Source organism: Phaseolus vulgaris, chromosome 4 (assembly GCF_051622355.1).
Source record: "Phaseolus vulgaris cultivar YP4 chromosome 4, ASM5162235v1, whole genome shotgun sequence".
NCBI classification, from domain to species: domain Eukaryota; kingdom Viridiplantae; phylum Streptophyta; class Magnoliopsida; order Fabales; family Fabaceae; genus Phaseolus; species Phaseolus vulgaris.
Genome location: NC_143501.1, coordinates 10,049,256 through 10,075,224, shown reverse-complemented (window position 1 = coordinate 10,075,224; position 25,969 = coordinate 10,049,256). Strand labels below are relative to the sequence as shown.

The 25,969-nt window shown below is 28.9% G+C and overlaps 2 protein-coding genes across 3 annotated transcripts; one reads left to right on the top strand and one right to left on the bottom strand.

The window, feature by feature from the left end:
• Positions 1–1,886: 1,886 nt before the first annotated feature.
• LOC150027892 (uncharacterized) lies at positions 1,887–2,957 on the bottom strand. Its single transcript, XM_090300939.1, has 2 exons — positions 2,498–2,957; positions 1,887–2,119 (listed from the first exon to the last, which is right to left on the bottom strand). The coding sequence occupies exons 1-2, from the start codon at positions 2,955–2,957 to the stop codon at positions 1,887–1,889; spliced, it is 693 nt and encodes a 230-aa protein (XP_090157065.1).
• An 8,194-nt stretch (positions 2,958–11,151) lies between these two features.
• LOC137837177 (E3 ubiquitin-protein ligase RGLG2) lies at positions 11,152–15,905 on the top strand. 2 transcript variants are annotated; one of them, XM_068646066.2, is made up of 13 exons: positions 11,344–11,604; positions 12,333–12,369; positions 12,505–12,828; positions 13,091–13,175; positions 13,270–13,410; positions 13,503–13,616; positions 13,724–13,821; positions 14,067–14,146; positions 14,225–14,330; positions 14,439–14,566; positions 14,670–14,988; positions 15,453–15,509; positions 15,602–15,905. In XM_068646066.2, the coding sequence occupies exons 3-13, from the start codon at positions 12,517–12,519 to the stop codon at positions 15,680–15,682; spliced, it is 1,521 nt and encodes a 506-aa protein (XP_068502167.1). In that variant the 5' UTR covers positions 11,344–11,604; positions 12,333–12,369; positions 12,505–12,516; the 3' UTR covers positions 15,683–15,905. The 2 variants fall into 2 exon arrangements, with proteins under 2 accessions (XP_068502166.1, XP_068502167.1); XM_068646065.2 differs by lacking the exon at positions 12,333–12,369 and having other exon boundaries at positions 11,152–11,604.
• Positions 15,906–25,969: the final 10,064 nt, after the last annotated feature.

Genomic DNA, 25,969 nt, shown 5'->3' with positions numbered 1-25,969 from the left:
CATAGCTTGTTTCTAGCAGACATGTTTTGAAGCTTCCCTGTAAGTGTGAGGCTCCGAATGGGAAGAGATAGAAAGAATAGTGCATTTAAAAGCAGGAGATAAAGATTTATAAGAAACAAAATTATTAATGGGATATTTAGTACTTACACTGTTTGTGGTGGTCAAATCAGTTTGAAAATCTGCAAGGTATACTGGTGCCTTTCTTTGTCTATTTGATCTCCTCAGTGGTATTTTCAAATCATCAATTTGTGTATCATCCAGGGTCTCTCCATTTTGGTTAGGATCCATGTCCACATCAATTTGTGCAGTACCCATAGTCTCATGAGGATAACAAACATTTTGAAAACTAATATCACAACTTGAATCATAATTGTGAGGAATAGGCAAAGAAAGGTTGTTGGAATTCACATAGGAATCTTTGTTCAAATGATATGGAAAATGGTTTTCATAAAAGATAATATTCCTTGATACCTCAATACTATGATTTTTAAGATTTAGAAAAATATATCCCTTTGGGTTGGAAGACAAACCGAGAAAGATACCATGCACAAAACGATCATCAAGTTTCTTTCTATGTGCAGTGACCGTACTAGAGTAACACAAACATCCAAATACGCATAAAGAAGAAAGATCATATAGTCTACCATTCAATTTTTCATAGGGTGCAATGTTGTGCAACAAAGGAGTGAGAGTGCAATTGATTAAAAAACAACATGTTGTACAACAAAAATCCAGAATAAATGAGGTAAATTTGCTTGAAAAAGCAAGGCACGAGTAACATTTAAAATGTGTTGATGTTTTCTTTCAACAATACCATTTTGTTCAGGCGTTTCTACACATGTGGTTTGATGAACAATGCCTTTAGAAGAAAAGAAATTTTTCATGGAAAATTCAGTACCATTGTCAGTGCGAATAGTTTTAACGGTAGTTTTAAACTGATTTTCAATGTAAGCAATGAAATTAACAATATGATTTCTAACTTCAGATTTTGTGTGTAAAGAAATAACCCAAGTAAAACATGAAAAATCATCCACAATGGTTAAAAAATATCTAAAACCGTGCATTGAAATGATAGAAGAAGGACCTCAAATGTCCATATGCAGTAATTCAAAGATGTTAGCAGTATGAGATTTACTTAAAGTAAAAGAGAGTTTCTTTTGTTTGGCACAATGACATACATCACATACATGCGGTTTTTCAGCAGGAATATAAGAGTATTTAGTTCTCAAAACATTTAATCTTTCATCTGAAAGATGCCCCATTCTATAGTGCCACAGATTAATGTCTTTGACAGTACAATTGAAAGAATGAGCAATAATGTGTGTAGCAGTATTACGAAAAAAAGAAGATTCAAAAGCATACAAGCCAGCTTTGACACTAACTATACCAATCCTCTATTTGGTTGTATTGTCCTGTATCATACAATTATTGGAGGAGAAAATTAAACTGCAGTTCATATTTAAAGAAAGTTTAGAAGTAGATACAAGATTAAAGGAAAGCTGAGGAACATATAAGACATCAATGAGGTAAAACTTGTGATTAAAAATCACAGTTCCAGAATATTTTGCAAACACGTGATGGCCATTAGGTAGACTAATAGGAATAGGTTTAATGCTTTTGTACGAAGTAAACTCAGATAAAGAAGAACACACATGATCAGTTGCTCCTGAATCTAGAATCCAATAATTTCTACCATGTTGTAAATTATTTAAGGTAAGAATATCACCAGTTAGAGACCTCTCTGCCATTTTATGATTGGTGTCCGCAGTGAAAGAGCCCACCTGATTTACTTGAATATTGGTTGTAGTGTTATTGTTGGTGCTTTGTCTAAACAAATATGACAAAACTTGATATTGCTGTGTTGTGAGGTGATATTCCCCTTTTTCCTATTCTTTTTGGCAAGGCTCAGAAAACACATCATCAGATATAACAATATTATTAACCTGATTGGTTTTACTACCATAAAACTTGTATCCAGGAGGATACCCGTGTTTCTTGTAGCAATTTTCTATGGTGTGACCATTTCTTCCACAATGGGTACATATTTTCTTATTCCCGTTATTTTTGAAGGACTTATTTTCTTGATTAGGAAACCCAACCTTCCGAAAACAAACGTTCTCTGTATGGCCATTTTTACCACAAAAGGTTCATATCACAGAAGAAGAGATGCGATTAGAATTAGCATTATTAATATTTGAGACAAAAAAGTTGCTGGCCAGTTGACGTTCTTGTTGCACCACAAAAGAAAATTTTGTTGTTATAGGAGGTATAGACTCCATAAGAAGTACATGAGATTTTATGTTATGATATTGTTCATTTAACCCCCTTAGAAACTACATGGCCTGGTCTTCACATTTTCTTTGATTGATAAGAGAAGTAAAAGCAACAAAGCAAGAACATTTTGTCTCACAAATGCATACAAGATTAAGTCTAAAGTTTTCTAGTTCATCCCAAATTATTCTCAGCTTAGTGAAATAGTCAGTTACAGTCAATTCACCTTGATGTAAAGAAGCAACTCCCAGTTGTAAATCTGAAATTCTAGATAAATCCCCCTGAGAATATCTACTCTTCAAATCATTCCATATATCTAAAGCTATATTCATCCATACGATGTTTTGTCTAATGGAAATAGATACAGAATGGACTAACCATGAGACGACCATATTGTTGCATCTGTACCAAACCGAGTAAGTGGGATGGTTCTTGAGCGGACATGGGCACGTGCCAAGGACAAACTCCACCTTATTTTTCGCGCTCAACGCCGTTATAATTGACTTACTCCAAGAGTGATAATTTGTAGAGTCCAACGCCGGCGAGACCAAAGAGACAACAGGGTTCTCACTGGGATGGAGATAAAGGTAGTTGTTCATCAAGTTCAATTGTTCCACCGATTGATTTGTTGCATTCGGCTGAGACAATTGCACTGCGGTTTCTTCAGTTCCAGCGGTTTCAGCCATATCTGAAAGAGAAACAAAAAATTCAAGATTTGGAACAAGAAACCGCGAAGAACGAAATTCATAGAAGAAAACGAAATTCAGAGTGCACAGTAGAGCTCTTCAAAGAAGAGCTTTGATACCATAATAGAAATAAATCCTCTGTGTTGATTATGTGGAAGAACTCCGTGAATGATGAAAAAAACCTGTGATGAGAATGATGTAGAGATGAAGGGAAGATAAACCCTAAAAGGGTTGAAAGGATCTGACCAAAGAAAAAGGGAAAAAAACATGAATCGTATTGTGAAATTCAATTAAGAGAGAGTACATAATTACAAAAGTTACAATCTGTAAAGTAAAAACCCACTAAACCTAAGATACATGGTGACAAAAATAAAAGAAGGTCCAAGATCCCAAAGCCCAAACAACCCAAAATAATAAAAAAAATATGCTAACTAACACTTACACTAAATACCCAAGCCAAAGGCAAGGCTTTTCACCCTAAGTGGAGAATAAGCAAAAATAATAGATAATTTGGCTCAAGGTAAAAGTTTTCAAAACAATAAACTAGTTTATATAATATACAAAACTCTGGGAAATCTCATTCTTTCATTTCAATTTATTGTGTCAAAAATCTCACAATCTCATTTTCTAAAAGTTTATCAAAGAATCATAGGGGAAATAAATTTTTCTTTTTAATGTTTTTCTCAAAATTAAAGTGAAAACTAAAATAGAGGATATCTCTATCACTAGAAATTTTTGAGGATGTGTTTTCAAAGAAAGCATACCTTGCCTTGACCAAGATTGGATTCTCAATGGACTAAATTTAATTTAATAATGTAACTCAAATTTAAGAAGGACATATTTAATTTTTCTAATAAATGTAATTAAAATAAATTATTATACTAATTTATATTAATAAACTAAACTGAATGATAACAATGAATTTATAATGTCGTAATATATTTATATTGTTAATATATTATTTTTAAATATTATTTTTCAAAAAATTAATTTAAATTAATAATATTGATTAATTACAAATATTTTGAAATTAATAATGATTAAGTATTAAATTAGTATTTTTAATATAAAATAATAATAAATTTATTAATTTTGTACTAATAATTTAACTTATTAAATTTCAATTTTATATTAAATTATTTTTATATTCACATTAATTATCAATGTTAATTATTATTTTTATTTTTATGTTGACATATGTTAAAATAATTATTAATTATTATGTTATATTTATTACAAAGTTTAAATTAAATATTAAAAATCATTAATTATACCTGTAATATTTTAATAATTTTTATTAATTTTATATTAACATACCTTTCAAATAATTATAAATTATAAATTTATTATTATTAATTGTATTTATATATTTTTTATATTATTCATAAATTCAAAATATTTGGTAATATTATGAAGAATTTATAATATTTTAAATTTTATAATAACTTTTTACATTATAAAAATATATTAAATATTTTTTAATAGCATTTATATTTTATTATATTAAATTAAATTTTTTACTAATCTTAAAAATTTATTAATTAAATATATTTTATTTTCAAAACTTTTATTCATGTTATCACATAACAAATGGAAAAATGGTAAATTTCTATATAGAAATTATTGGATCCAATCCAAATCCAAATAAATGGATTGGACTTAAAATTCATATCCATTTTAACTAGATCTAATTTATTTAGATTTTTTTTTAAAATTATTTGAAGTGGATTAAATCTAAATTAAATCCACTTTGTTAATTAGATTAAATTCACTTTATCAATTACATTAAATACTTTTTGATATTGACACACTAACTTGGTTAGAACCGGGCCTAAACCGACTCAACCTGTACGTGGACCAATTCGACTCGACATCGGTCCAGGTCCGCTCAGCTCGACATCGGCTCGAGCCAGGACCACTCGACACCGGTCCGGGCTCGAATGACTCGAAATCGGCTCGGGACCGCTCGGCTCGACATCAGCCGGGCACTGTTCGGTTGGACATTGGCCTGAGACTGTTTGGCTCGACATCGGCCTGGGACCAGACGAATTGACATCGACTTGAGCCTAGACGACTCGACAACGTCATGGGCCCGACTCGATATTGGCACGGGCTCGACTCGATATTGACACGGGCCCGAACGACTCGAGATCGGCCCGGGCCAGACAACTTGACATCGACCCGGGCCCGAGTGGCTCAACATCAGCCCGGACTCGGACGACTAAACATCGGTCCATGCCCAAACAACTCGACATCTGACTAGGTCTGGACGGCTCGACATCGATCTGGACCCGCTCGACTCGACATCGGCCTGGGCTCGCTCAGCTCGACATGGGCCCAGGCCCGGGCGACTGGACATCAGCCCGGGCCCGCTTGGCTTGACATCAATCCGGGACTGCTCGGCTTGACATGGGTCAGGGCATGCTCGACTCGACATGGGCCCGACACTGCTCGGTTGGACATCAGCCTGAGCCTGCTCAGCTCGACATCGGCCTGGGCCCACTCAGCTCAATATCGGCCTTGGCTTGCTCGGCTCGACATTGACCTGGACCTGCTCGACTCGACATTAGCCTTGGCCCGCTGGGCTCGACATCAGCCTGGCTCGGTCGTCTGGATATCGACCCGGACCCGCTCGACTCGATATCGGACCTGAAAGACTCAACTCGACATGGGCCTGGACCGACTCAACTAGAAATTGACCTAGGCCAACTCGGCTCGATATCGACTCCGGACGACTTGGTTCGACGTGGATTTGGGTCGACTTTACTCAACCTAGGCCCGGATTGTCTTGGATCAACTTGGATCGGGCCAAGTCAAATTCCAACCCAAATTACAAATTGGATAATCCAAAAATGTATCCAATCTATATCTAATCCATATCCAATTAAATGGATTGGATTTGAGATAAATCCATTTAAATTGATTAAAACTAATATGGATTTGAATAATTATGGATTGAATTTTGTAATTTGAATTTTTATCCACACTTAATAGAAATCAGCTAAAAAAATCATTTTCCAATAGAAGAAAAGTAAACAAATTTAATAGTTGCAGTAAAAAAAATGTCTCCTAAGAAAGTCGATTTATGTTAAAGAGTCATGTAAGAAAAAGTGATTTAGAAATTAAGAGAAAAGGTTTAAGGGAAATATAAAAGGTAGTAGGTATGTTAAGATACTAAATGTTCTATCAGTCTTGTTATATAAACGTCTAAATGTTTTGATGATAAAAAATATTAGAAAGTGTTATATTCTATAATGAAGTTCACTAATGTATAATATAATATTATACAATCTTACTAAAAGAAGATGATCAAGTCTCACTAGACAATCTTATTATAAAAAGATCCATTAAACAATATAGTAAAGACGTATCAAATGGTTCAAGTTTTTGTCTTAACATTGAACAAATCTCTAAGTGTTTATTTGACATAAGGAGAAAATTAGAATCGAGGAATGCTACCCAAAAAGATAGTTAAAAGATGAAGAGACGTATCAGACAGTCTCATAGGACTAGATCAAACTTTCTCGCTAGAAGGTCTCGTTAGATGATCCTATTACTCATGGATACATCAGAAGATCTTGTTCGATGATCTTAAAAGGTACTACTAGTTGGACGAACTCAAAGTGCGTGAAAACTCAACCATGCAGTACTTCATAATCTCATTAGAAGGTATCTAAAATACGCACACAACAGATGATCATCACGCCTTCTACACATTAGATAGTCTGCTATATTAGAGAGTATCGATACTTAACTTTTACATTCTTGTAATACATTACAACCATACTAAATAGGCCAACATCAACTACCTAAATTGCTTAAATCGGTCAACACCAATTAACTAAAACGCTATTTCCAAACTTATATCAACATAACTAAAGTTAACCATATCAAACTCAATTTTACAATGTAAATAAAATAATAAATTTTCAAGATGAACTTGTCACATTGAGTTACAATTTTTATAATACAAATCAACATTCATGACAATCTAATATTTTTGTCATAATTTTCATCCTTAACAACATCGATTTTCATAACACATGCATAATTGGCCAATCAATTCAACTAGGATACAAAATTCAACTCCAAAAATATCTAATCAAAATTTCTTCCAAACCTTAATGTTCCACATGTCTTCCACGTTCAATCTCAACTAAAAGTTAAACTTTCAATAATCATATACTAACTTAAACATTTAATTCTTATTGATTAGAAAATAATGATAGTGTCTTTATCTATTGTTTTTACCAGTTGACCTGCTTGCCGGTTGACTCTAGCGACAAGCTCTGACTCCGTCTATCTCTATTGGAATCTGCTATTCCCTTTGTTACGTTGGAAAGTGGCTCCGTTGAGACAAATGGGCCCTACCTGTTGATTGCACTCCGACGATCAAGTCAGTACAAAGCTTATAAGAAACAAGAAACAATTAGTTTCAATCTTAGAAACAACATACCTTAACCTGGGATCTCAAGTCCCTTTTATAGTTTACCTTTTGTAACAACTTTATATCACGAGAATATAATCTCAACTGAAAGCATACTCAACGACAAATATTTTGCTTAAGGGCACAGCCTCACGGTGTTGCAACAGAACAAAATCTTTCCTTCATGGAGTGCATAAAATAATAACAAAATAACCACCAAGTTACTAACTCATGTACCAGCATTAGGGGTCCAATATGTTTATGTAGCCATCCTCAATGTGGCGCTACACTGTCTTTTGAACACATGCAACCTAACCTCTACGTGCCCTAGCACACATGGACTTAGGTTTAAAAGAAAATATTTACTTAAGCTAGACCCCCAACGCACTAAGCACATCCCTAGGTCCAAAACTACCCTTCGCTAGTCGCTTAGGCCTTATGCACAAAGAGTTTATACGAAAAAGGAACTAATACATACATCCGAGGCCCCATCACATAACCCACTAGATTGACCCAAGAACCAAACTGACGTGTTTATAACATATGCTGAGATCTGATCACCAAACACTCTGGTATAGTACATCTATATTAAAAAATTGCTTAAACTTAAAAGACCACAAGAAAGAAAGAATTAAAAAAACTCGGATTTCAAAATCTAAACACAACATTTAAGGATAAATATACACTTATTTTAATTCAACTTCTCTTCTGATAAACTCAGAAACTATTTAAGGGCAGAATTTGTTCACCAAAAGGTGACAATATTAGAGAAAAGAAAAACTAGATAAAAGGAAGGACGGGTGGCATGCAATTGAAAAGAAAGGTTTTACACTTTTTCTTACCATTCTACTTTTATTTCTCAACTTTTCTTATTCCCTGTGCAAACTATATTTAATTTAGAAAAAAAATTGAATGATTCACGTGTAATGATTATAAGAAAAAAGATATTAAAGTCTTGATCTCGAATACTTATTTTGAGGAGAACTTATGATTGTTTGTGAGGAAAGGGATAAGGGTCACAAAAGTCAACAAAAAGAACTTTACATTTAACTTTTGTGGTTATTAAAGTAATATTAAATTGTTAACTCTTCTTTAAGTAAGACCCACTAAGTTTGGTTGAGTGTTACCATTGTACTAAAACAAAAGAATCTTTTTAAGAACATCTTTTCAATAAAAAACCAAAAATGTTGCTCAATTATTTCTACCTTTCACAAATATATATTTTATATTAAATTTAATTAAATTATTGAACATGTCATTAATATTTATGTCTTTTATTATAATAGAAATGTAGCTTTATATCTTTATATAAAAGAGAATGTAACTTTTTTTATTAACTATTTTTAGTGTCCTTTTTCAAAAACATAATTTTTTTTATTAGATTAAAATAATTTTATTATGTGATGAATTGATGAATTAAATAATTATATAATTTCTACCGGATATTGCTTTTTTATAACTACTTTTAATTATTTTCAAAAATATAATTTACCTTTTATTAAAGTAAATAATTTTATTATGTGATAAAATACTCTTTACCTAGAAATAAATGGATAATATCTACTTAAAAATAACAGTCTAGTTCTCATTTTTTTACAAATTTATTTATTTTAAAATTTTTAAAATAACTTTATTTTGATAAAAAAAATGTGGATACAAATACATGAAATTTCACTAGTGTACGATAATTAGTATTACTATTATTGTGTTTTATTTTCTAAAATTGATTTTCCTCACTTAAGAGAAACCAAATCCACTTAAAATAGAACTATAACAACTCTACAATATTTTTATTTCTTTTAAGTATCTAAAAATATATATATTTCTATTATAATAAATAAGAATTGTTTATTTTTTATTGTCAATTTATTACACTTAAAATAGAACTATAACAACTATAAAATAAAAATTATGAACTAAATTTGAATGATTAAAATTATGCATATTAAACCATACAAACCTAAAGTATAATTGAGTTAATAAATTGACAATAAAAAATAAATAATTCTTATTTATTATAATAGAAATATATATTTTTTAGATACTTAAAAGAAATAAAAATATTTAAAAACTATCATTAAAAATTATTTATCTCTCTTTTTTTTAATTTAAAATATTTAAATAGAACATTAAATTGTAACATCCCCACTTACATCCCAGTATATCAAAAACAAAATAATAAAAGTAAATGTAGATCATTCCATCTATTTAATATGAAGTTCTACCAACATACCTTATTATAAATAGGTGTACTCACACTTCAACTCCTATATAAAATAGAATTAGCTTAACTCCAATAAAAAAAATTCTTATTTGTAAGAAATTATTCTTCTTTCTAAATTAATTCTTTTAACTAAAACTTATTTAAAACATAATTAATTAAAAATAGAAAATATTAAAATATGAATTTTTATCATTAAAAATTAAATATATATAAAATGAAATAATGGAAACCAGAAAACCATAAATCACAAAAATAGTTTAAAAAATTATTTTTATATATAGAATAAGAGTTTCAAATTTTAATGATTTAATAACGACGACAATAACATTTTTTTAGTTATATGAATTACATTCTTTACTTTAAATTTGTGGTTTGTAAATTTATTCCATTGATTATTACAACATCACGGTAACAGCAAATAAAATTTAATATCAAATTTGATAAAAAAAAATCATTACTTTCTCAAAAGATTAACAGATAATATATATATATATATATATATATATATATTAATATGTACATTTTCTAAACTTTTAATTATTTAAATTTAGATATAATAAAACATTTATTTTAATTTATTGTTCTTCCATTAAAAATTTCATATAAAGTCATAATCATATTAATAAGGGAAAATAAAATATGTGCATTTATGATGTTTTTATTATATATTTAATTTTTAGTTATAAATTATATATTAATAGTGTATCATAAATACGTTACATTAATATCTTATTTATATTTATATTTTATATAATATCCTATATATAAAAGAAATTATTCTCCTTTTTTGTGTATACAATTTTTTTCTGATTCTACCTTATTTAATATATCTCATTTTATTAATACAATGAAATATTTTGTCATTTCATATGAATTACTTAAAAAATAAAATTATTTTTAAATTAATATTAATGTACCGTTTTTATATGACTCTCCCACTTTTTTTTAATTCATTATTTTAAGGCAACAACAAGAAGAAAGAGAGAATATACTCTCACACACATTTCCATACCAAATCTCACTTATCAAATAAAATAATCTCCATTTTTAATCACTATTCATTTTTTGCTTTTCAATTTTGACTCATATAAAATTATTTTTGTATGTATGTTAAATTTCTATTATCGTGAAAATTGAGTAACTGAGAAAAATGTGGATACACACACCTCTTTTTCCGCTAGTCTTAATAAACTATTTAAATTTTGGAAATGTAAGTATAATATAAAAGATAATAAGAAAAACTGAATTAAGTCTTAATACGTTATAAACTTGAATATTTTTAATTAATTTTTTTATTAAAAGCTTTTATTTTATTTATTAAGGTTCAAGATAATTTTTATTTTTATTAATTATTTTACGGTCAACGCATGTTTGTCTTTCAGTTCAAGTTTTACTTCAGTTTTCTAACTCCTGCACTTCCCTATGGGAGAGGAAACAAGTGAGATAAGTTATTTAATGACTTAAAAGTTATTGTTGAAACAAATTTAAATAATATTCTATACATTAATCACTTCATTAAATTTCAATTCTTTTTATAAATTTAGATATTTTTAATTATTATTTTTTTCTATTTATGAGATAAGATAACACACAAACCAAAATTAATAACAAAGTTTAATTAAAAAAATTAAGTACTTCAATTAAAATTATTTAAAACTTAATTAGGCAATTAAGCACATTCATTAGTTTTGGTTTTTCAGCTTTGTTGTAAACCAGAGTTAACCATGTCATTGCTCACACGTCTATTCCTCCATGTGCATCTTCTTCTGCAACCTTCATCTTCAACGCTACAAAACAAATATTAACAAATTAAAAAAAACGTAACAAACAGAGAGAAAGTGTGTCTCTTCTGCTATCCACTTTTCTCCTTCACAAGACTCCATAACTTTTCCGTAATCTCTCTCTCACTCACACACTCTCCATTTCGCTATTAATCAAAGTCCCACACCGATTCCAGAATATTCCCAACGCCATGTTTCGTCGCCGTCCAGATCCAGGTATCTCCCAAACGCAACCTCCACTCTTCGCCCATGTCGTTTCGTTATCCTTCTGTATCCATGTTTTTGACTAATTACGCCATAGATTTTTTATGTTCACGAGTTAATATAGGGGTTTTTTTGCAATCCTGTGGTAATCGATAGTGTTCGTGAGGAAATTGAATGGATAGTTAAGGAAATTTTTTTGTTTTTTATTTTCGATTTTGAATTGTTCAGTTTCCATTTACCGTTGAACGGGATTTTGTCACGTTATTGCTTTCGGTGTGCGGCCAAACAGAGGTTCCGTGTTTTGATTGTGTTTGAAGACACATGACGGCTACAGGGTTTTTCTTGCTATTTAAGTTGGTTACTTAACAAGGCTGTGTTTCTTTGAGTCGGTGACAGTTTTATGAATTGGTCCTTGTCTCTTACATTGAGCACTTGCCTCGAAATTTTGAAGATTCAACGTTGGAGGAGAGTTCTCTGTCTCCATTTATAGCACCTGAAATTGACTTTCAAGTTCTTGTACTGCATGCTGGGTTTTTGAATTTGGACTGTGTTTCCTCTTAGTTTTGTTAAGGAGATAACCGGGGTTTGGAAATTTTGTTATTTTTTATTTCTAGAGTGTTTGGTTTCACGTTTCAGACATCCAGACGTAGTTTTTTCGCTTCTTATAGGAGGACAATTGTTATAGCTTTTGCATCTGAAGTTCCACATTCTAGTTATTCATTCTAGCTTTCACATTGCAGACGTGATCTGTTCCTTCTCTACGGGTTTGTAAACACGGTATATAGCATCTGGAATTGGCTTTGGAGTATTTGCTGTTTGTTGGGATTTTGATTTTGGATTGTGTTCTTCTCAGTTTTGTTGAGGTGTTTGGAGTTTTGTTATTATTTATTGATATTATTTTTTACTTTTTAGAGAATTGAGTTGATGGGGGGTAACAATTCTAAGGAGGATAATAATTGGAGGCAGAATTCATCTGTGCGTTCAAGGCCCTCTTCTTCTTCTTGGGGTGCATATCCTGACCCCCACTCGGGTTATGGTCAGGGGGGCTACGCCTATGAGCCGCAACAGCCTTCTTACCCTACACAGCAGAACTATTATGCCCCTCCACCTCCGCAGCAAAACTATGGGTATGAACCTCAGCCTCATGATAGTGGTAGAGTGGCCAGCCATAGAAATGAGAAGCAGTTGGACAGGAAGTACTCAAGAATCGCAGATAACTACAATTCCATAGATGAGGTAAGAAATGTTTTAATATAGTTGATGTACACTCGTGTTTAACTTACTGTACAGAACTGAATTCACTTAAATGAAAGGCTGAGACTCTGCATGTTTATGATGACTACTGTTAAGTGTATTGTTGTGTGATCAGGCATGACTTACCTGGTCATGAGACTGTCTTCCAATTTGCTATTCATTTTCATATTTTGGGAAATATTTGTATACTTTGTCATCAATTTAATTCTTATGTTTTCACATTTGTTGCTTATGTTTATTACAGGTGACTGAGGCTCTTGCACGTGCAGGCCTTGAGTCATCAAATCTTATTATGGGTATTGATTGCACTAAGAGCAATGAATGGACAGGTTAGGCCTTATTGATATACATTTAAATTTTAGATAAAATTGGAATTTATTCAGTGTTTTGTGAAATGTGTGCTGAACTTGATGCCCCTTTCAGGAAAGCATTCATTTAACAGAAAAAGTTTGCATCACATTGGGAATGGTCCAAATCCCTACGAACAAGCAATATCTATTATTGGGAAAACCTTGGCTGCATTTGATGAGGATAACTTGATTCCTTGTTTTGGATTTGGGGATGGTATTTTTCTGAGTTCTGATAACTTTCTATTTTATAGATGTTCTGTTTGTTGTTTAAATGTGGTAATGGGCATTACTGTGATATCATGGCAGCATCAACACATGATCAGGATGTCTTCAGTTTTTATCCAGATGAACGATTTTGCAATGGATTTGAAGAAGTGTTGGGTCGTTATAGGGAAATTGTTCCTAATATTCGACTTGCAGGTTATATTTTTACTACTTGTGCTGTTCTTAATTTGCAAATTCTAATTATTCCTGTTGTAGTTATTGTAGTACTGACTTACTAATTTGGACTAGTGGTTTTATGTCAGGTCCTACCTCATTTGCACCAATAGTTGAAATGGCCATGACAATCGTTGAGCAGAGTGGAGGCCAGTACCATGTTTTGGTGATAATAGCAGATGGCCAGGTATTCTATTCTTTTGTATATCCAGAATGTAGAGTTGTCTTCAATTAAACAATTTTTCTGATCCATGAGACATAGACTTTAAATGGAGAGGAAATATATATTTGTCATTCATGAAACTCCAATCTTGTAACTTTTATTTGAAGTCATGGTTGCTACAATGCAATTTAAAGTAGTTTGTCTGACTTTCGATTGTTATAATGGTACTTAGCTTTGTGTAATCCCACCTACATCGATATTTTCCTCAGGTAACAAGAAGTATTGACACTGAACATGGGAGGCTGAGTCCACAGGAGCAGAAGACTGTGGATGCCATTGTTGAGGCGAGGTGAGTATCCTGTAGGTTTTGTTCAATGATGTTTTATCTTTTTTGAATATCTTTTCTTATTGACCTGCGCTGTTACAGTAAATTTCCTCTTTCAATCATATTGGTTGGAGTTGGAGATGGTCCTTGGGACATGATGAAGGAGTTTGACGACAATATTCCGTCTAGGGCCTTCGATAATTTTCAGGTAATTGATGAGGAGCATACATAATAATGTTGATTAATAACTGTTAAAATGTTCTAATCAGTGGGATTTCATTGACTGATTTATTGTGATTTCTCTGTGCTTCTTTAGTTTGTGAATTTTACAGAAATTATGTCAAAGAACATTCCTCCTTCTCGAAAAGAGGCAGCATTTGCTCTTGCAGCACTGATGGAAATTCCTTCTCAGTATAAGGCAGCAATAGAGCTTAATCTGTTGGGGTAAACTTTTGTTCTATACCATTCATAATTTTCTTTTCTAAAATAAGCCTTCAGTTAATTTTATGACAAAATTTCGGTTGCTCTGTTTATTTTTATTAAATAGTCGTCGAAATGCCAATGCTCCTCAGAGAGTTGCCCTTCCAACTCCAACATATGGTTCACCATCTATGGCCGCTTCAAAACCTTATGGTTCTGCAGCATCTTTTGGTGCTTCAAAACCTTATGGTTCAGCATCTTTTGAAACCTCAAAACCTTACGGTTCAGCATCTTTTGACACCTCAAAACCATATGGTTCAGCATCTTCTGGCAGTTCTAAACCTTCTCATGGTACTAGCTTTGAGACAAGTACCCCTTCTTATTATGACAACAACAACGTAGGTGGCACAGCTCCTCCTGTCTCAAGTTCCACATATGACAATCAGGTACGACCCCTACAAAGTACAAAGTGCTCTAATAGAGATATGTGTCATGTTCTTGATCAAGTCTTTTTGGAGCAAATGCAAATGCAAATTAAAGGGCATTGCTTACGGGAATATACATTGTTTTTTCCCTGTTCCAATCTTGCTGTTATTTTTGGCGTCATTTTTACGTGCCTTAGTTGAGAAATGATATTACATAGGTGATTCTTCCTGGTCTAATGGGGGGAGATTAATGGTATCAATTTACCTGCTTAATTTTGATGAATATTTTCATACTCTCTATCTTCTATGCCCAGTGTCTGAAATTGTGATTGTCCTGAATCCAGGTTATAGTTACATAGTTTTATTGTCTTGTTTCCTGTTTTGCATTTTATATATGCAATATAGGGACTAAATTTGAAAGGGATGTGTTATGAATTTGTCCTTGTCATACTGCACAATTAACGAATTCAATTGGTATTTTTCAGCTTTGCCCCATATGTCTGACCAATTCAAAAGACATGGCCTTTGGATGTGGGCATCAGGTAAAACAATATTTTAAATTTCTTACAATACCATTTAAGGAAAAATGACATAAGTGCTTATGAATGATATATTTGTTTATGTTAAATGACAGACATGCTGTGAGTGTGGACCAGATCTTCAGACGTGTCCTATCTGTAGAAGCCCCATTAATACCAGAATTAAGCTTTACTAGGGCCTCTTTCATTGTGAAGTAATTTTGTGGTGTGAACAAAAATTCTTTGATTTTTTTATGTTTCTGGTTGTATACAACGTTAAATCATCTCTCAGTTTCTGTTGACAAATAATACAGTAAAAAAAAATCCCAACCAGTTAATTTTATTTGGTTTGGATTTGTAAAAAAAAAGTTCTTCAAATCCAAACTGAAATCTAAATTAAAAGCGGATTGGTTCTGCTTAGTTCAGGGTTGTCCAAAGGAAGAGAAATGTTTACATTTTCATTCTAATTTCTTTTATCGAATATAGGACGATTTCTTATTGCATCCCATAAATTCAAAATTTCCAAAAATATTTATTTCAGATTTTACAATTCAATTTGGAATATAAATTTTTATAATTTGGATTTTTAATTTGGAATAAAAAAATTTGAATTTTAGAATATAGAATGAAATATAAAATTTGTATTTTGAATAGTAAAAATCTTAAATATATTGTATTTTGGATTCTACAATAAAATAAATAAATAAATAAAATTATAAATTTTAATTTGAGTTCTATAAGTTTCTGGATTTTACATCTTAAAATTAAAATAAATGTTTAATAAAAAAATTTAGTTGTACAATCTAAAATATAATAAGTCACAAATTTTAACTTTGAATTTTATAATTTGAGAAGCTTCTGGATTTAAAAAATATTAGAGTAATTTGGATATTTTTAAAAGTATAGGGAAGAAACCTATGTAGCACACACGGATATACGTATAATCTCTAAAATGTAGGACAGGAGAACACGGATCTATATATTATATAATTTTAAATTATATAAATTGAAAATAAATATTTATGTGTAAAAGTATGTTTTAGATTCTTTTGGGAGCAGGAAAATATTTTTCATGACTGGTTCAAAAGAATTTGTTCCTTATTTTTATAATCATAATAAAAATTTATACAATAAATTTGAGTTTTTAGAAAATTATTGTATTTATACCTTTTAAAATTGTGTTAGAACCGTGTTAGAATTTTCAAAAATCCAACAAATATTTTTTGAATTGAACACTTCACTGATAAGTGTCCTATGAGTGTCGTACGAGTGTCGACACCGATACGTGTGTCCGACACAGATACGTCCATTTAATAAGGCAGAACATTGTATTTAATAACATTGCATTTTCTTAAAAATACATTCCTTTAACATTAATTTCTAATATTCATTTTTCATAGAACATAAAAAAGTTTGCCATGTATAATTAAAATAATATTATATCAATGTCATTGGTTTGAGTAGAGTCGAGTCTTTCTTTAAATAAGATATTGGATTGAGTTTTTTGGATACAAAAAGTTATCGAATGTTTATCTTAACTTATTTCACTACAGAATAGGCAAAATAAAACTTTTCATAGTAACTAAGCTTAATACCACCACTAATACGTAAAACTCACAATGAATATAAAAAAAATATGTTGTCAAGTAAATTAGAAGAGACAAATTATTACATTAAAATAAGATAATGTATAGAAAATATGTACGTGCAGATGCGACACTTTAAATATTTTTGTATAATATTACAAAATTAACTTCTCTCTTTTATTATGCGTTTTTTTTTATTATTGTATATATTCTTCTTCACAATAAGAATCTTTTAAAGGATTTAAAGTGTCTATAACCAGAGATAGATACTAATATGACAAGGATATATATATATATATATATATATATATATATATATATATATATATATAAAATAATCACGTTATCTTTGAAGATTGAAATGATAGGTTGAAACTTTGATTAGTCAGCTGAAAAAACTCACCCAAATAAAAATCTTAGCAAAATCCAATTCTTAAAACACTCAATACTACAAAACATTTGGTTTTTATATATTTTTGTGTGATTTATTGACAACCCAAGAAGCTAAGTAATAACTAATTAATCTAAGCTTCTAAGTGCATCTCTAATAAGACTCTTTCCAATAATTTTTTTAAAATTTTTTGTGGTTTTCATAGTATTTTTTGTGGTCCCACACTCTTACACCATTTTAAGAAACACAAGGAATCATTTCTAATATAAGAAACTCATTACGTAACCACCTCTGGAGATAGTCTAAGATAAAGTTTAACTTATCTTCTAGTATGTCGAATACTCGTATTTCTATTTTATCACTAAAAAAATTATTACATAATAATTAATTTCAAAATAAAAATAATTAATTATTATTAATTAAATTATATATTATTTTATAAACTTAAAAATTATTAATATCTAAAATATTTTTTATTGATAATTAAAAATTTTAAAATAATTTTTAAATTATATCTAATATTAACTACCAAGTAATTATTTTAAATTATAAATTAATCACTAATTTAATTAAATATTAATTTAAAATTTAAAGTAATTAAAATTTTGATAACTAATATTAGATATTAATTTAAAAATAACTTTATAATTTTTTTGTTAATAATATATCAATAGTCTTTTAATTTATAAAATAATATTTAACTTAATTTTTTTATAAAAGTTTTTATATTAATCATTATTATGATATTTAACTTAATTAATATGATAATTTATTATTTTTTATCTTTAAATTAGTTGTTATTTAATAACTTTTTTATAGTGTATATCCAAACATTCCTATTTTGCGTACTATTATCCTAATGTTTAAATGTGTTTCTTTCTATTTTTGTAACCAAACAAAAGACTTATTTTATGTACTAAAACAAATAAGTTTTTTATTTTCACAAAGAGAGGAGTTATTTTCTTTTATAATATTTTTACAAAATGTAAAAGAACTTGTCCACCATGCACCATGACCAATCATATTGGCAATCTAAGAGTTGAAACACCTAACTTTGTCAATTGATCAATTCCAATTCCAGTCCATTTTACCATCCTAACAACTTTTACATCTTAGATTTAATTATAGTTCATAATTGAAAACTCACCTTAAATTTTTTGTAATTTTAAGAATTCATAATGAATGTTTATTAACTATTTTTAATTTAATTTTTTTAACCCATCTAATTTTTAAATATTATTAATTTTCCTCTAAATTATACATGTGCCATAAATTAATCATTTCTAAGTTAGAGGATAAGGAATTTTCAGCTTGATTGTAACACCGTCAGTGTCCCCACTTCGTCATTCCTTTTTTTTTTCTCACTCGTTATCTCTCCCTTCTTTCTTTAATTTCTCTCCCATACTTTATCTATTTTAAAATCTAATCACGTCATGTTATAGATAAGGAGTTAGGGTACATTTCTACTCGATCAAATTTTCAAATAGAGTAAGTTCATTTTTACTCTAAAGATCTTTTATTCTATGTTTTTCTCAATGATTTAGTTATCAATCTTAGTGGGGTCAGTTGAGAAAATTGTTTCTCTCTACTGGATTGAGCTCATACTAAAATTTGGTAATATTGGGATAACTTGCTCTAGGTTCCTAAATGTTGGAGTGGTCCCCTGTTTGAAGTAGAATTTTCATCAGTGGAATTTCAGGTAAGGGAAGCTAACTTTAATTTTTAATAATGCTAGAAGATCTGGATGTGGAGGGGACGTGGTCTCAATGTTCAATTTATCTTGCATGGATGTTGTTTGTTTATATATTGTTTAAACTTGTAAAAATATGAGATTTTGATGGTTTAGTATTTAAGTGTTATTTTTTTATGTTAAATAAGATTTTAAGTATCGTGAATTGCATCTTGAATGATATTGTATGATGAAAATTGTATGGAATTGAATTCATACATTTGGGATAATGTATGGACTAATGTTTGTTTGTGTATTAAGTATTGATGCCTACGTGGTAACAAATATCTTTGAGCTTCACTGATGATCTAAGTCACATAGACTAAGATATCAAGTGGTGAGAAGCTGATGGGGGAGTTCATGCACATTGTGACATATGATATGCACGACTTGAGTTGTATTGAACTTACCCTGATCCTTTTTGTTGGTTTCGCTGGTAATATTTGGATCAGGTGTTAGTCTCTGGTAGGACTTACTTAATACGGGTCTTCCGGAAGACGTCAATTGTTATTTTGTTTGTTGAATATCCTAGATGTGTAGATCCATGTGAGATCTATGTGATTTTTATATTAGGATTTGAAAAAGATTTAATAATTAAGAAATTGATCCATATAATTTGGTTTTCTCTTTTGGTTTAATTGTGTATATTATAAAATTTTATTTTTTACCAGTTTACCTTACTTTTTTTTGTTGTGTTTGAAATGCGATGACTCACGAACAAATGATCATACAAGTTCATGAGAGCCTGAAAGACATTAGAATTTATTTTGAGTTATGAATTGTAAATATTTATATTGTTTCTATAAGCTTTATTGATGTATATTAGAAAAATTTTCAAAAACTCTAAGCAAAACATACAAAATTAGATGTTACATTGATCACTTCCTTCCATATATATATATATATATATATATATATATATATATATATATATATATATATATATATATATATATATATCAGTTGAGTACCAAAAAAAACACTTTTTTAAGCATTTATTTATAGTATATTGTACAAGTTAACTTCTCATGGAGACTAAAATATTAGCAAAAGTATCCAAAATAATGAGAGAGAGAAAATTGTTAATAGAAAACTCGGTAAATTGTGTAGCGAATAAAGTGAAAGAATATATAAATATTATTTTGAGTAACATAAAGTGAAAGAAAATAAAAAATATATAAATTTTAGTATATTCTCTCATGTACTTTTAGTAGACATGGTTCGATTTGTAAATTATTAATATTAACTTTAATAATTTATATAATAAATAATAAATAATAATATAAAGAATATTAACAATAAATACATTAAAAATATTTCACTAAGATAAAGCATGTATAGTATGCAACATTAAAAAAAATTATTTACTTTTTAACTTGTTTCATATATATATTTTTAATTTTAAAAAAAAAAGTTCCTTAAATTATTCATGCGCAGTGTTCTTATTGATTATCATATGCCACTTGTCTATTATCTTCTTCTTCACTTCACACAGTTCTTGCAAACTTGAAGGGTCGTGCTTAGAAGTTGAAGTCGAAGGTTAAATAACACCATTCATCTTCTTTAATAGTCACACTTAATCTTCCCTTTTTCATGTCACATTGAATCAAAGCATCACCCATCAATTTAATACCCTGCATTAATTTCAATCAAAGCACCACCCATCAATTTAATATACAATATTATATAACAGATACGATTTAAATTTGTTATATACTTTTTTATGTTTTATACTTTATTGTAAAAAATGCTTAATCAAAATCACTAAAGATAATCCTAAGTTTGTTATTTTTTTCCTAACATGAACTGTATAAACACACTTTTTTTAGACAAATTTACATAAAGTACAAATTTAAATGGATGCAATTAAATTCATGTCTAACTCTATTTTTTTATCGATAATAAAAAATGAATAAATATGAGTTATTTTAGGAGTGGTTCAACCCTTATACATAATGACAACCTTAATCACTCTAAGTAGACATATTCATATGTCTATACAAAACACTCATAACTTAACCCAGAGAAAGTCACTTAATATACTAAGTAAATATCTCATAAGATCATTCTCATACAAACCAACCATTGAATCTATTCATCAATAAGAAAAGAAAAAAAAAACGTAGACGGTCTAACTCTAATGACAAAGATTAAGCTCCCATAATCAACTGCCATAAACATAAGTACTCATTAATAAGTCGGATACTTAATACATATTTGAATTAGATTTGATTATTTTATAATTTATTACAATTTAGATCAAAAGCCAAATAATAAATAATTGCTATTTTTTTCTTATTCAAATTTAGGATGTAATTTTGTGGAAGACTTTATTTTGTTAATGTCGATTAGTTAGACAATGCACTCGATTTCCTTCTCTTAACCAAATTCAGTGAATATAAAGTGAATTAAGATTCTTCCATTGGTTAAATCTAACTAAATTGTTCTTCACTTAATAATTTTATCATTTATTTTCAAGAATATAAAAATAAAACTATTTTACTTTATCACACCTTCATCTAAATCAAATAACTAAAATATTGTTTTTATTTTACTTATATCGGATCTTAACCATTACTTCCAATATCTGAAAAGAGAACAAAACTTATAATAGGTAATAATATAATTTTATTAAAGAAAAAAAATATGATACATTTTTCTTAAAATTTAAGGACAAAATAATCACACCTTCTTATTAAGGAAATAAAACTATTGAGAGAAACTTAAAAGAGAAATAATTTTTTCCTTTCTTAACTTTCCTCCTAAATACTAAAGTAAGGAGAGAAAAAGAAAAGATTTTGGTATATATTAGTAAGAGAGTATTGTGTCTCTTTTACAACAAAAAAAAGTAAGAACTGAAATAAGATTATGTTGATATATGATTTCTCTTCTCACATTGAATAAAGTGGATGATGATGGAAATAAATAATATTTGGTGATGAAGATTTAAGAGAGATACATTTTTAAAAGTAGTAAAATTTATTAGCCTATTTTTATTCTATTAGTCACATATTTTTATCAATCTTTTCATTTCAATACTTATTTATTCTTTATTTTTATGAAGTGAATCTATTTGAACGAATTTCTACATAAAAAAATTTGGAAAAAATATATAAATAAGTTAAAACTAATTCCATTTTTTTAGTCTAAATAATGAAAAAGGACAAGTTCTCTTTTATCTGTCACGTATTTGCTACACTAATTGTCGTTAAAAGGTGTTGTAGTGAGTTAAAAGAAAAAAAAAAGTTATTGGTCTAAGCTCTAATTGATGTGAAACTTTCCCGACATACAATAATATTTTTTTTATTTTCTTTTACATAAAAGAGTATTATCTTTCATTAAAAAAAATTCAAATTATTTTTTCTATTTTCAAGTTTTAACTATTAAAAATTATACAATAGAGCTTCAATGATGTAAACTATTAGACCCTTATCGTTTTCCTTTGATTTTGTGTTTATTTAGTTTCTCTTATACCAACTAATTATCATTCACCTTATTTTCTTATACTTAACTTCGAAATGAAAAAGGAAATGAGGGGAGTGTGTGGTTAGAAACTAAGGGGGAGTAGTTGAGTTACTCTAGCCATGGACAAAAATATAATTAAATAAAAATTAATTTTAAAAGTATAAAATAATTAATTACTATATTAATTAAATTAGATATTATTTTAAAATTATAAAAAATATTGATATCTAAAGTATTTTATATTATTAATAAATAATTTATAAATTAATATTTAATTAATTACAAAAGTTTTAACTACTAACTAATTATATTTTAAAATTGAGAGTTAAATTTTGGTAACTAATTAGATACTAAATTTAAAATTATTTATCAACAATAAAAAATATTTTAATTTTAAAAATAATATTTAATTTAATAAATATAACAAGTAATTATTTTTATCTTTTAAAACTAGTCTTTATTTAATAACTTTCTTATACATTAATATGTTTTATTATGAATAAGATTTGAATGAGTTGACTCGACTTCTATGGACAAATTGAAAAAACATGCCTGTCTCGTTTTATGTTTTATGCAGTGTTTGTTAACTCAAAATTCAAAACTCTTATTTAAAGAAAAAAATTCAAAATTCGTATTTAAAGACGTTAACTCAAATCCACAAGTTAATAAAAATTCCTAAAATATATTTGAAAATAAATTTTCATAATAAGTTAATTTTATAAAGTAAAGTAAAAACTTAGATGAATAAATAAATGAATGTAAATGATATTGAAAGGATTTTGTTTAGCATTAAATTGGTCCAGTAGGCCTACTCACCTCAGTCTATATTGATAAATTTTAGGCAATTGCTTCTTGCACCCAATCAATTTTGACTCGCACCCAACAAAAATTTTAAAATTCCATTCTACCCTTTTTCACACATTTGCTTATGGATTTCAATATCCGAAAGTCATTTTTATACATTTCGGATTTCGAAATCCAGAAGGTTATTTTCATATTTCATTTAAGCTTTCGGATGGTCATATCTGGAAGTGAGTTATAAGTTCTGGATTTTTGTATCCAGGATGGTGTACTATAAATGGTGCTGAGGATTGAGATTCGAAACTCATTTATGTTTGCTTACGGATCTTGATATCCGGAAGGTCATTTATGTTGTCCAAATAAGCTTTCGGATGGTGAAATTTGGAAGTGACATATTAGTTATGGATTTGTATATCCGGAACTTTGTAATTTGACTTACGGATATGAATATCCAGAAGGCAAAAATTTAAAATTATTAAGAATAAAATGAACATTTCATGTGAGTGTGTTGGGTGCAGGTTTGAATTGATATGGTGCAGAGAGAATCAGCCTAAATTTTAATATCCAATTCGGTTACTATTTTTTATGGACCAACTTTTCGAGATTCAACCCATCAGCATTCAAAGGGTTTGTTTTGTGTTGCTTTTTGAGAGATATTATTACAGTCATAAAATGGTTCAATCACACCAGAGATGAAACGTGGATCTGTGAACCAGTTCACATAAAAATTAAATTTTTTTTCCTCATTAATTTTAAAATTTAATTTTCATTACATAAAATTTAATTCTGAAAATGAAAATTTAGAAGAGAATTTTTTTTTTCAAAGTAATCTTTATGGAACAGTTATTTTACCTTCCAAAATCTAGAACAACTATTTTGACTTTTAGAATTTGATTTCTGAAATTAATGGAGTGCAATAAGAGATTTGAGAGGATGCAGAAAAAAAACACCCTTTTTATTATTATGCGGACTTGCAGGTTGACTCGTTCCGTCTTTGACTCGTACAAATTATGCGAAACGGATCTAAACGGATCAACATATCAAAATAGTGAACTCGTGGCGAAAATATGTTTACTATTTTATTTCAATTTTAGAATGGTTCTTTAAAGGAAATTTATCTAGTCATTTTAATTTTGATAAAATATTTATTTATCGAAATGGCTCACATGTCAAAGATGTGCAAAATTAATGAGAATTTTTTTTGTATTGAGTATCGAACGACTATGGAATAAAGAATAATGCTTAGTTTTAATGGTTAATATACCAAAAACTATATAAAAACTTTGAAGAGGATGAACACCAAGTACAAAAACACGAACAAACATCCAAAATGTACAGAAACGTTTTTATAGTTGTGTATTAAGATTTGTGCATATATAGTTCATAAGCCAATTGTGAGAAGAACAAACAATTTTATTTTTTTATACAAAAATGATTCTTTTAATGAATAATGTTTTAAATCAGTACTATGTTAGATAAAAAAAAGAAAGCACCTGTTTTTATTTAGGAGAATTTCATTAAACAAAAATATCTCGTTAAGTGCAGTTGTCCATAAATTAATCAATTCTTTTCAACTAAAATAACATGTTGGATGAAATTTGCATTTCCACCAAGTAAAAACACCATGAATGAATATTGAGTAGATTTTTGGTAAGTAAAATTAATAAATCTAAAACTAAAAAAGTAATAAATATTTTAAAGTTTTCCTTTATTCCAATCCATTTCACATTTTAAAAGTAAGTATATAAAATTGTCCCATATTTGATTAGACAAAAGAATTTTTTTCGGAAAAACATAAACTCAAATAACGACTTAACCTAACAAAGGTTATTCATCAGAAAAAGGGTAACTGTTATACCTATATTATATAACATAGTAACCGTGTTAAATGTTGTGTCATTATCAGTACTGTTCACAATAATTAAATTGGCAGGTAAGGTTGGAGAGTGAAGCATATAATAAGATTGCTATATCTGTATGGAGTGTGAATGTACAACTAATACCACAAATTGTCGGTAATATTTACACTGCACATTTAATAAAGCTCATTACTTTCTACTTTTATTCATCTTTGCATTTGCATGAACAACTTGTGTTATGTGACTAACTTTTCAGTAGACCTATTATTATAATAACAATAATAATATATTATTATTAATATTATTATTATTATTATAGGTTTAAAAACCTCTGTTAAATATCATGAATTTAAAATCTCTATAAAATACTATAGATTTAAAAACCACTGTAAAATACCATGAGTTTTAAAACTTCCGTTAAATACCATGAGTTTAAGAACCTTTGTAAAATATTATGAGTTTTAAAATTTCCGTAAATTGATTTGCCGTCTGAAATAACCTCAACCTCATCTTCCACCATCTCTAGTGATCATCCCGACTTCTTTCTTCCACCATAGACATACTACTCTCCAACGCAAGCTCAATGGCCGCCAACGATAGTCTCGCAAGGAATCATAATTCATCCACACTTATGTTTATTATATCTAAGGAGA